The sequence below is a fragment of the Cervus elaphus genome, chromosome 22 (genome assembly GCF_910594005.1).
Source record: "Cervus elaphus chromosome 22, mCerEla1.1, whole genome shotgun sequence".
Classification (NCBI taxonomy): Eukaryota; Metazoa; Chordata; class Mammalia; order Artiodactyla; family Cervidae; genus Cervus; species Cervus elaphus.
Genome location: NC_057836.1, coordinates 54,585,506 through 54,598,175, shown reverse-complemented (window position 1 = coordinate 54,598,175; position 12,670 = coordinate 54,585,506). Strand labels below are relative to the sequence as shown.

The 12,670-nt window shown below is 39.4% G+C and overlaps 1 protein-coding gene across 4 annotated transcripts in view; it reads left to right on the top strand.

Moving 5' to 3' along the window:
* Positions 1–12,670, top strand: part of NR1H4 (nuclear receptor subfamily 1 group H member 4) — an 81,043-nt gene that overhangs the window by 55,312 nt on the left and 13,061 nt on the right. For 2 of the 4 annotated variants that reach the window (XM_043882469.1, XM_043882466.1), the window contains 5 exons: positions 1,800–1,940; positions 4,105–4,238; positions 6,240–6,338; positions 6,658–6,757; positions 11,666–11,812. In XM_043882469.1, the coding sequence (XP_043738404.1) occupies positions 1,800–1,940; positions 4,105–4,238; positions 6,240–6,338; positions 6,658–6,757; positions 11,666–11,812 (621 nt within the window). Of the gene's footprint in view, positions 1–1,799; positions 1,953–4,104; positions 4,239–6,239; positions 6,339–6,657; positions 6,758–11,665; positions 11,813–12,670 lie in introns of all 4 variants that reach the window. The other 2 variants (XM_043882467.1, XM_043882465.1) reach the window with 1 other exon arrangement.

Genomic DNA, 12,670 nt, shown 5'->3' with positions numbered 1-12,670 from the left:
ACAGGGAAGCCTGGCATGCTGCAGCCAATGGGGTCGCCAAGAGTCGGACGTGAGTGAGTGACTGAGCTGAACTGAATGCATATAATGGCGCCCTCCTTCACAAGTTCCCAGGCACGCACTGCTGTACTCAGTGCCTGCACCGCTGCCGCAGGCCACCGCTGGCCCACGCCTCCGCCAGAGCCTCTGGGACACTCATGGGCAAGCCCGGGTCAGTCTCTTGTGGGGCCACTGCTCGTTTCTCCTGGGCCCTGGTGCACACAAGCTTCTATCTGTGCCCTCGAAGAGTCTGCTTCCCCAGTCCTGTGTAAGTTTTGGTGGCTCTGTGGTGGGGTTAATGGCGATCTCCTCCAGGAGGGCTTATGCCACACCCAGGTCTCATGCACCCAGAGTCCCTGCCTACTGGCATGCCACTGCTGACACATACCTCCACAGGAGACACTCAGACACTCAACCCCAGTGGGAGAAGTATGGGCTTTTATGAGAATTAGGAAAAGACATCCCTCTTCCCCAGATAAGGTCTATACACTAAGGAGGCCCTGTTGCCCTGCGCCCAATGGAAGGGTTGTCAATAGGATCACTTGAGGAGACTGACAAATATTCTCCGCAGCTGAGGGACACCAGAGACTGATGTCTGTCTTTCACCTGAGGAGTTGAAAGGTCAAGAGAGCAGGCAGCTGACTGCTCATGGATAGGTGGGAGAAACTTTCTCTGAGTTTGTTGGAGAAAACGGCATGGGGTTAAGTCCATGCTAAGAGCACCACATGGAGGGACCTCAGAAGAAAGAAAATGGAGGTGAATTGCCAAATTCCTAGAAGCAGAGGAAGATACAAGCCATGGGCTAGAAGAGAGACATATTTGCCCTCATCAAGGAACTTCATGGGAGAGGGGAGGAGTTCTCAAAATAATCCAACCCATGGGAGAAAGAGTCAATTTCAGAAACTTGCTAGGTAGAAACCAGCTTCTGACAACACCAGGCAAGTAAGCACTTCCCTGTCACTTCCTCCCATGCCTCCCACAATTCTCTCTTGATTTACCACCGAAGAGTCAGGAGCTAGGGTCATCCAGGTCCTTGGGTGGACGAGGAACAGGAGAAGCAGAGAGCGAGTCAGTCAATCCCTTGCCCTACTCCAGACAGCTGAACTGAAGCAGCAGTGGCTATGGCTACATCCTCTTCAGGGAGATGCTTATTTTTAAAGCAAGGTTTGCATGTTTATTATTATACCAAGCTGGGTATATTAAGTACTGAAATGAAACCTTAAATGTGACCTCTCCCTGTCTGCCTGGTTAACAGTCTCTTGTTTTTTAAGACAGCTCATTTCTCGCTTCTGAGTCTGACCTCTGCATCCAGAACTGACCATTCAGCCAGCCTCTTTTCCCCAGCACAGCCCAGGAACACGGAGTTTCACTGATTTGGTTGTTTGCATCTCTTTGCTCTCAACCAACCCGTAAATTGTAAGAGCGCTGGGATGACTTATTCAACTCTTTACCACTAGCACCTAGAGCTCATTAGTGGTTAATTGTCTCTCGGTAAAGATACACTAATGAAAGTAATCAATCTTTTAAAACCAAGAGTTTTTCTGAGAGAGGCTATCATTCAAGCATGTCTTTATTTTTGAGAGATAAATCATTAAAATAGTAGCCAATCTGGACCATGCAGGGCAACTGAAAGGACATTTGTCACAGGTATGGTCGGGGATGGCCTGGGTGCCCTGCAGGGGTTCATGAGAAGGTGCTCTGCCATCTCTCAAGCCGAGTGTGTTGTTCGGAGCCTCTTACTCCTTTCTGTGTTTCTTCTTCAGGTTTCTTCAGAAGAAGCATTACCAAAAACGCCGTGTACAAGTGTAAAAACGGGGGCAACTGCGTGATGGACATGTACATGCGAAGGAAGTGCCAAGAGTGTCGACTAAGGAAATGCAAAGAAATGGGAATGTTGGCTGAATGTATGTATACAGGTATTTGCATCAAGCAATTAAATTCCACTAAAAGTCTCTTAAGGAGGCAGATGTCAGGTAATGCATATGATTAGAATGGTAGGTCACAAATTGAGGAAGGGACTTAGTAAGCCATCTAAGTTCTTGAAAAGAATAATGAACCACTGAAATTGTCCAAACTGTCAGCTGCAGAGCACTTCATACACCTGAGAGAAACAGCTGTATTTGGTGTTCATTCTTGCGATGAATTATATGTGAAATGAAGTGGCTTTAACATACAGCCAAAATAGCATGTTTTAATTAGCTACAAAGAAAAAAGTCTAAAAGTTTCCTCCAAATATGATTTAATATCCTGCTTACTTATTGTTTAATTAGCATAAAAGTTCACAGCTGTGGGGAAAATTAAGAATGTTTTATAAGGTATAACTGCCTCTGAATTGTCTAGATAGAGTTTTAAACCAAGTCGTTTTATTAAGATTCCTTCTCTTTGTGCAGCTTTGAACCAATTTGTATAGGTTTACACAGGAAATTAACTACTCCGAGTTTTAATATAATTTGGTCTTTCGATCAGATAAAGAGACACTGTATTAACTGCTGGCTTTGTGAGAAACCGTAATCTTCATCAGAATTTGGAATACACGCTAGTATGTAACATATTAATTTTTATTCTGAAAATTCTGCAGACCCCTCAGATTCTGAGATATGTCCTCTTCCTTCTCAAAACACAAATAGACAAACAAACATCACCAAGGAGATGGTAACATTCAGAGACGGAATGCCACATGAAATAAAAGCCTTTGGAAGGTGACTCCAGTTCTATTGTTCTCCAACCACAGGCAACTGGGATGGACCCAAAGAAATAATGCGTGCAGGAAGGGGAAGAAAATAGGACAGTGTAAATAATCCAGCTCTGGATGGATGAAAGTTTTATAGTGGCCGATCACAATCTCTTCTTAGCATGTATGAAACAAGAGACTGCAGCAGGGGCTGCGGCTGGAATCCAATCTTACAGTGGAAACACTCACTTGGATCCGAGGGAGTTCATGTTCCTCATCACTTAAATATGAACCTGTTCCAGCTAAGTCCTGAGGACATTCTTCATGATCCTACCTACAAGAGTCTATAATATTATTTATGAAAACACAGACTCATCCAGCAACAGATACAGGAACTTTTGTATGAGCCTATAAAATACATGCCCCAGACAAAGAAATTCTTGGAGATTTCTTTCATTAACACTGAGAGAATGAGGAAGTTAAATGGGAACATGGGAGATTGTTCTCCACTATTTTAGATTGTTCCGTTTAAGTGAAAATTCATGATGATATTGTATGATTATTCAAAGTGTGAAAGTGTTAGTTGCTCAGTCATGTCCTACTCTGCGACCCCATGGACTGTAGCCTGCCAGGCTCCTCTGTCCATGGAATTCTCCAGGCAAGAATATTGGAGTGGGTAGCTAGTACCTTCTCCAGGGGATCTTCGCTACCCTGGAATCAAACCCAGGTCTCCTGCATTGTAGGCAGATTCTTTAACTTTTGAGCCACCAGGGAAGCCCCATGATAATTCAAAAAAAAAATTTCAAAGTCCCCTGCAGTTATTTTCATCTATAACTATATTCTCAATAATTTATACAATTCTGAAAATTAACAAGACTTTAAAAATTTTCCCTAAAGGATGTTGACATCATTTTACCCAACACATTTACTTCTGTGTTTAATGTGAAATTGAATATACTTCTTATAGTACATTATGTAAACATCAATGAAAAATAATATTAATACTATGCTTTGAAACACGAGCATTTGAGGCCCCCTAGGCCAGGAAGAGTGAGTGTCATCCACCTTCTTTTACTGACTACCTTACATTTGTACAATGCTTTGTTATTACAGATTCTTTGTTTACTCTTTTTAAAAAGTGACCTAGTCGTATTTAATCCACAAAAAACTCTATAGGGTAAATATCATTTCCATTTTATTAAGGAAAAAACTGAGACTCAGAGGAGATACATTTCTTGTCCAAGGTCAAGTCTTAGAGTGTCAGCAGGGCTAGAACCAGCTCAGTGCCAGATGGCAAAGGAGAACTTTAGAGCCGACTACAGCTCAGCTGCCTTGTGACCACAAACACTCAATAGGACTTTCCTTGGATGGTGAAGACTCTCTGCTTATTTTTTCAGGCTTGTTAACTGAAATTCAGTGTAAATCTAAACGACTGAGAAAAAATGTGAAGCAGCATGCAGATCAGGCCGTCCATGAAGACAGTGAAAGTCGTGACCTGCGACAGGTGACATCGACGACCAAGTCCTGCAGGGTAATGACGGGCCACGGTGTGGTCAGAACCAGCGGCTGTGAGCTTCCAGGATGTCGTGACACGGGCGGGGGTTTTCAGACGAGGGCCACAGCCACAGCCAGGATTTCATTTCAAGTGTGCATCAACTGGATATCTTCTTTGCTTTTTATTTATGTATTTTAAATACTTATACATTTATTTGGCTGCGCCAAGGCTTAGTTGCTGCAAACAAGATCTTGAGTTGCACCACATGGGATCTAGTTTCCTCACCAGGAATTGAACCCGGGACTCCTGTGTTGGGGGCACAGAGTCTTAGCCACTGGCCCACCAGGGAAGTCCCTCTTCTTTGCTTTTTAATCAGAAGAGTAATATATGCTTCCATGTAAAAATTCAAAAGATAGCAAGAGCCATTCCCTTCTCCAGGGGATCTTCCCAACCCAGGGATCAAACCTGGGTCTCCTGCTTTTCAGGCAGACTCCTGACCATCTGAGCCACCAGGGAAGCCCATGTAAACACGGGTGAAGTAAAATAAGTACAAGAGTCCCATCTCCTTGACCCCATTCCTCTCCTGCTTCCCTGAGTTCGCCAGTGGGAATGGCTTGGGATATAAAGAGGATTTTTTAAAACCACATTTTGATGACATTTTTTCCTTGTCATTGAGAAGGGAGGCTCAGACTAGAAAGGATGTGGATTCAATAGAGGCTTGTGGATTAGTCCTTCTCAAGGGGTAAGACGGGGTGAATACACATCTGTGGATCAATAGAGAAAGGCCATTCCCACGGTCACAAATTACTCAAGAAATCCTTTCAGCTACTTGGACAAAACAGAGGAACAGCATCTTGGATGCTTGGCCAAACATATGATGACGCTGCAGAGGACTTTTGGAAAAATTTTAACTTTCCATTAGTTGAAAAACCAGTAATCCATGATCAGTCAAGTCATACCTTTCTCAGTGTTATACCACTGATGAAAATGTCATCCATGTTTAGTTTTGCAACTATGTTCTGTTGTATTCATTTCAGAAAAAATAATTTTATGTTAAAAGTACAGATGACCCTTAAACAGCATGAGGGTGACTAGGGGTACCCACTCTCAGGCAGTTGAAAATCCACATGTCATTTCACATGCTAGCCCTACAGTAACCTCAGTTCTGCATCCGTGAATTCAAAAACCAACCACAGATTCTGTAGTGCAGCAGAACATGTTTAACAAAAGAAATTCATGCATAAGTGGACCCACATAGTTCAAACCCTGTGTTGTTCAAGGGTCGGCTGTATTGCTTTGCCATAGTGCTTTGTCAATAGGTTGGTAAAGAAAGCAACAAGTTGACATAATTATTCTCATCTCACAAAAGATGCTAATCAGAGGGAAAGAGGTGTTTGGGGTCTGAATTGTCCAGATTGATGACTCACTACTTCAGGGGTTGGTAACATTTTTATAAAGGACCAGATATTTTAGGCCTTGGCCACACAGTCTCTGTGAGAACCATTCAGCTCCTCCATGGTAGTACAAAAGCAGTATAGACAATACACTGAAAAGCGAGTGTAGTACTGTTGAAATACATTTTTAAAACCAGGTGGATTTGATCCATGGGTTACAGTTGGTTGACCCCTGTTCCACATAACTACACTTATGTGGAGTCTCCATTTTATATGTGGGAAGCTGTTCTTAGTTATGATTAAACTTTGAATTTTCAGTAATTTTATGAATTTTCTTGATAGGCTTCATATCCAGATTATTATTTCTTCATAAGAAATACATGAAAGGAATATTTTGCTATCCCCGTTTTGTAGATAGGAAAATTAGCCACTTGGGACAAATTTAGTGAAATGTGATATAGCTTGCCCAATGGCCCAGAGAAAGTAAGTACATATTATAACAGAGTGCATGCAGTGTTTCTGCCATAATTAGGGCTTTTCTCAACATTTTTTCTGCTAGTGGTTTACTCTAGATGAATGTATATATGGGAAACATGCCTTATAACCACCTTCTCTAACACCTTTTATTTTTTTGCCAGTGTAGGAGAAAACTGAACTCACCCCAGATCAACAGAATCTTCTTCATTATATTATGGATTCCTATAGCAAGCAGAGGATGCCTCAGGAAATAACAAATAAAATTGTATGTACAACATCTGAAAATTATGTGTTTGAAGTTAATATTTTCTGGAGCTTTGACTACCTTGGAGGTCAAATTTATATATGAATATGTTACTTTAAAATGATTAGGGCTTAGAATTAAAGTTATACTTTAAACTTTTTGCTACATTAAACAAACAGTAAGTCTCATATTTAGCTTGGTAATAGCATTTGTTCTCCAAAGATCTGAAAATATGAGTTGGGTCTTAAATTTTATTATCTAAATATGATTCTGTAGTCTAATAATTTTATGTTGATTTCTCTGATCTACTTATTGTTTTTTTTTTTTTCTTAAAATTTAGTTAAAAGAAGAATTCAGTGCAGAAGAAAACTTTCTCATTTTAACTGAAATGGCTACCAGTCATGTACAGATTCTCGTAGAATTCACAAAAAAACTTCCAGGTATCTTTGCACGAACTTACTTCTCTACTATACTGTACAATATTCTTGTGACATTGAAAGGCAGGTGTCTGTTTATCATCGAATGGAAGTCATCTCACATCTGCTCTAAATTCATGTGTCTACTACAGACATGAAATATTAGAGCCAGATCATGTTCCACTCATCAACAAATCATTTATAATAATTCACCAAATGATAGATTAAAAATTGAAACTTTACGGAATTGTCATTCATCCATTTATTCATCCAATAAGCATTTTTGATACCTACTCTATACTAAGTGAAAGTTGCTCAGTCATGTCTGACTCTGTGTCTCAACTGCTGTCTCAGATGGTAAAGAATCTGCTTGCAATTCGGGAGACCTAGGTTTAATCCCTGGGTTGGCAAGATTCCCTGGAGAAGGGAATGGCTACCCACTCCAGTTTTCTTGCCTAGAGAATTCCATGGATAGAGAAGCCTGGTGGGCTACAGTCCATGGGGTTGCAAAGAGTCAGACACGACTGAGCAACTAAGACATTCCCTTTCACTATACTAAGTACCTAACAATTACCTTCAAGTAGAGTGACTAAAGGCTAAAAAAAATTTTTAACGTATACAAAGCGCTGTTTGAACAGAGAGAAAGTGGTTCCTAATTGTATCTGAGAAAGACCAGAAGGCTTCAGAAAGAATCTTATTTGATTTGGGTATAAAACAAAAAAGGAGTTTTCCTGGTGATATGAAAGAAGGGGCATTCCAAGTTGAGAGATCTGCTTGTGAAAATGTAATGAAGCATGAACAAGAATAGGATCATTAGAGATGGGAGAGAAGATTCAGTGTATCTATGGTGGGCTCCTTGGTTTGACATGAGGCAGACTGGTACCAGGCTGATGAGGACATAACTAAAGGATTTAATTCTTATCTCCTGGATGGTAAGGAGTTTTGGTGGCTTTATTTATTTATTTCTGAAGTAGAACACGATGAAATTTATGTTACAGAGATATGACTTTATTGGGTTTGTATCAGATGGATTTGAAAAGGGAAGCATTGCAGGTAGTCAGAATCAGTTAGTATGCCTACTGCACCAATCTAGGTAAAGGGCTTGAAATAAAGCAATAGCAGTGAAAGAGAAGAGGAAATGAAGAGAGACTCAAAAATTGATAGGGCTTGATGAACAATTGTATGTGGGGGATGAGGGAGAGGGACTTATCCATAGTCATTTAGATTGTGTGTGCATGCTCAATCGTGTCTGACTCTTTGTTACCCCATGGACTGTAGCCCACCAGGCTCCACAGTTCATGGGATTGGCCAGGCAAGAAGAGGATTGCCATTCCCTTCTCCAGCTGATCTTCCCGACCCAGGGATTGAACCTGCGTCTCCTGAGTCTCCTGCATTGGCAGGCAGATTCTTTATCACTGAGCCACCTTGGAAGCCCCATTTAGATGGTGCCAGTGCAGAAACTGGAATTCAAGATTCTTATCTCCCAAAGTTACGCCCCTCCCCACCCCCCATTTTCCAGCCGCATTATCAATGCTAAGTCAATAGGTTTAAGTTGTTTCAGTGTTTTTAAAATATGTTAGTACATTAGAAACCCATGGTCTAGTAGAGTATATAGAAGGTAACTTCTGATGTAGGATTTTAATTAGACATTTAATTTGCTTTCTTTTGCCAGCATTATGCTATTATTTTATTAAATGTGTCATGGATAGACATAAGCTTATGTAAAAGTCATAAAATGTGGGGAGAGAGTTCTTGTTATCATTGAAACATTAATATATCTCATTCCTTTATTAACAATGAAAGGGAAACTTAATTTGTTGTATGCTAGTTTAGCTAAAGCAATCTTGATCAAAACCAAGATTGTACAGGAGTGGAAACTGTGTGTGTGGGGTAGAACATCATGAGAATATGATGCCTTTGATTGTTTATGGGAAAAGGTTTTTCAGTTCAAATGGTCAGTTGGTATTGAACCAAGAAATAACTGAAGAAAAGAAAGAATCTTATTTACAAGAAGGTAGCTTATCTGAAAGCAGTGGCAAGAATCTTTTACACCTCTTCATTTCTAGTGCCTAACATAGTTCCTGAGGGAGAGGAACAGTTAAGGCATGTTTGAATAATTAATGCATGTTTTATGAGTAAAGTAGAAGGAAAAAAACTTAAATACAGCAGAAAATTAAAGGCAAGAAAATCCTGAGAAACTAAGAATGTTGATTAACAATAACTTTAGAAATGACAACATTATTATGTATAATAATAATAGTGATATAATACCAGTATGAAAGGGTGTTTTGTGAAAGACACAGCAAGTCTTTCAGCACTTGGAGCATAACCTGTGCCAGGCACTGTCCAGGGTGCTGGAGACTCAGCAAGGCTCCTGCCCTCAGAGGAGCTCTTAGAGTCTTTAAGGTAGTGACTTTTTTAAAAAGAGACAGAAAAGACTCAGATTCTTAGAACAGGGGAAGGCTATTCATTACCAATTCTTAGAACAAGGGAAGGTTATTCATTACCAATAGGAGAAGAGATGGTCACAGCAGAGCTGCTCCTTAGAGATGTTCTGAGACTCGCCTTGATCAGGCATTTGTGACACTGAGATGAAAATGAGACTTTAGGACTGATTTAAGTTTCTGGGTTGTATTTTAGGAAGAGAAACAAAGGGGCACAGCTTCTAAAAGTGTGATTCAGAATGTTGGGTAGGAGGTAGACAGGGAATATAATTTGAAAAAGCTTATTCTTTACTCTCACAATCTGATTTTACACTTGGGAAAAACACAAATTATGGAAAAGGGTTTAAATGTTTGCTTATCAATTGGGGGATGAATTTAAAAGATTAATGGACTTTGATAAAAAAAAAATTCCTACCAGAGACCTTTCCAAACCTCCTTAAAACCATACCTCATAGATCTGGGCCATCTCAGAAGGCAGGCTCGGCAGGAAGGCAAAGAAGGAATCTTTCACCCCATTTTTAAAGTTTTAGATGGAAAAACTCTGAATAAATTGGTGTCCATTGTAAGTAATTCAATCACCTGACCCAAACAATGCAGAAATACATGGAGCATAAAGTTAGGGTTAGAAAGTCCCCTCTTCACCCACTGTATCACCTTTATTCTAGGCCACCATTAATAGAAGTCTGGTTTGATTTCTTTCACATATTTTTATCTCTACAAACATACACATACATAGGTTTTTTAACATTTAATGAGATCATATAATATATATTTCTTTGAGAGTATTTTTTTAAGCATCTATGATTTTCCCATGTCCATATGTGTAAATCAGCCTCATGCTTTTAAGAACTGTATAATATTCTATTGTAATAATAATAGTTAACATTATTTAAGTACTTACTGTATGTCAAACACTGTACTAAGCATTTAATGCAATTGCCTCATTAATACTTCTGCCAATCCTAAGGGGCAGGCACTTTTATAATCCCCATGTTGGAGATGAGGAAAGTAAGGCACTAAGATTATGTTTCCTAATACCACGAAGATAGCAAGTGTCGGAGACAGAATTTTATTCCAGGCAACCTGATTTTAGAGACCTATTGTATACTGTCCTCCATACTGTCATCATATTTTATACTGATTTACCATAATTTATTTAGGTAATCACCATTAATGGACTCTAGCTATGTTTTCAGTTCTTCAATTCATTCATTTATTCATTGAGCAAGTATTTTTGAATGCCTGTCATCAACGTAGTGACTTTTAATTTTTGGCATTACTCTCGTCTCTGAATTCTGTTGCTCTTTAGTGCTTTTCCAGGGCATTTAGACTCTGATGGCATTAGTTTATTTCTGTCTGTGTTCATGTGTCCATGTGTGTCTGTGTATTAATACATATATGCACACGAGTTTGTGTTTGTTTCCCATTCATTCATTTAGTCATTATAAAATTATTTAACAAATAATTCTTGGATACAAGTTATATGTCAGGCACTTGGAACAAAAATGAATGAAACAGGCAAAGTTTCTGTCTTCAAAGTTTATACTGTAGGAGAATGGGAGACAATTAACAAATAAGCCAGTAATCCTATAGTATCATGTCAGAAAGTGTTAAGTTCTATGAATGAAAATAAAGAAGGTAGGGACTAGTGAGTGCTGGGAAGTACTATTTTAGAAACGGTCACCTTGAAGCAGAGACCTGCCTACAGTGAGGGAGTGAGGCGTGGGGATAGTGGAGAGCAAACACCCTGGAGCAAAGCAGACTAGTGGGCTCACAGCAGAGCCAGGAGTCAGTGTGGCTGGAGCACAATGACTGAAGAGGAGGTGATGAAGGAGAAAGTGAGGTCCAAGAGGCTGCTGGGGACTGTAGCCTGTAGGCCTGCATAAGGACTTTGGATTTTCCGGGCAGCGTTCTGTTTCTTCAGGTCATCAGTTCTTTTCCATATTTCTCTTATTTTCCCTACCCTGCATATGCAGTGCTGAGCTCAGACCAGACACCTCAACATGGCCCTAATTGTGTTTTTGGCCCCTTCTTCACATAAATTAAAGACTCATGAGGTGGTCAAATATTCATTTAAACCTCTGAGCACATGTAAAATGTTTTCTGGCTTGTGGATACTTCCATTCTACAGAGTTAACCCTCTCTGACCCTTTCTGACATGACTAAAATAATGGTTCAAAGACAACATGCTTTGTCTCCAGTATTTCGTCTGAATCAGCCTGTGTCTTCTATAATATACAAGTATATATATTTGGTATAGACTTGATATCCTTTTTTGCCTAACTCATTGAATGAATCCCACTCAATGAACATAAAAGTCAGCTTCTATTTGGGGAGTACAATAGTTACTTATTAACTCAATTTGGCTACTCAGTCTTAAAACAATTACAAAATCACTTTATGGAAATGTTCTATCAGTGGGGATGAGGAAATATTGTTATATAACATTCAACTTTTTGATACTGATTTGATTATCATCTTCATTCAGGATTTCAGACATTGGACCATGAAGATCAGATTGCTTTGCTAAAAGGATCTGCAGTTGAAGCTATGTTCCTCCGTTCAGCTGAGATTTTCAGTAAGAAACTTCCAGCTGGACATACTGACCTACTGGAAGAAAGAATTCGAAAGAGTGGTAAGTAATTTGGTTAATCCTAAAAAGCGTTTGTTCCTGCAAGTAAGAATTTGAATATGCCATGAAGGCAGGCCTCTTGCCTGTCTTAATGCAATTTATGCCCATTGTGACTAGCATGGAAAATGACACAAAAAAGAAAAGATGCAATTTAAATAGATGCAAATTTAGTGACTTGGTTCCAAAATTCTTGTTGTAATAGCAAAATACCAAAAATACCCTTTTCACTGCATTAAGATGAAGGACCAAAGGAGAAATTTTTTTTAATACTGGAAAATTAGTCTGATTTTTAAAATAACATAAAGGAGTGGGGATTATTCAGTCTAGAAAAAGATCCATTTATTCAGAAACTTCAGCTATGAATGACTATGTATCAAGCTATTAATCTATCTCAGTTCAAAGTCAAATAAGAAATAATACCAATAGCAACATTTATACATCACTTATTGGGTTTCAGGCACTGTTCTAAATACTTTATGTATTGGTTCCTCAAAGCCTCACAAAAATCCTTTAAGTACTATTATTCTTCCCATTTTATAGGTGAAAAAAACTAAGAGAGAATGGTTAAATGATTTTTTCAGAGATAGACAGGAAGCCTGACTTCAGAAGCCACGTGTCCTAACCGCCATACCTCACTGCCTCTCAGATAAAATGAAACAGTGAATGAATAACACAGTTTAACTTACTGTGGAGGAATACTGTGATGGGGAGGGTATGGAAATGAGAATGTATGGTCTTTGCCCTTGGGGCACTCACAGACTAGTGGAGAAGTAAGGTGTACAAGCAAGTGATTCCAAAGGAGTGTAAGAGAGACTATAAGCAATATGTATGTAAAATGAAGTAGAAGCCTAAAGATGTGCC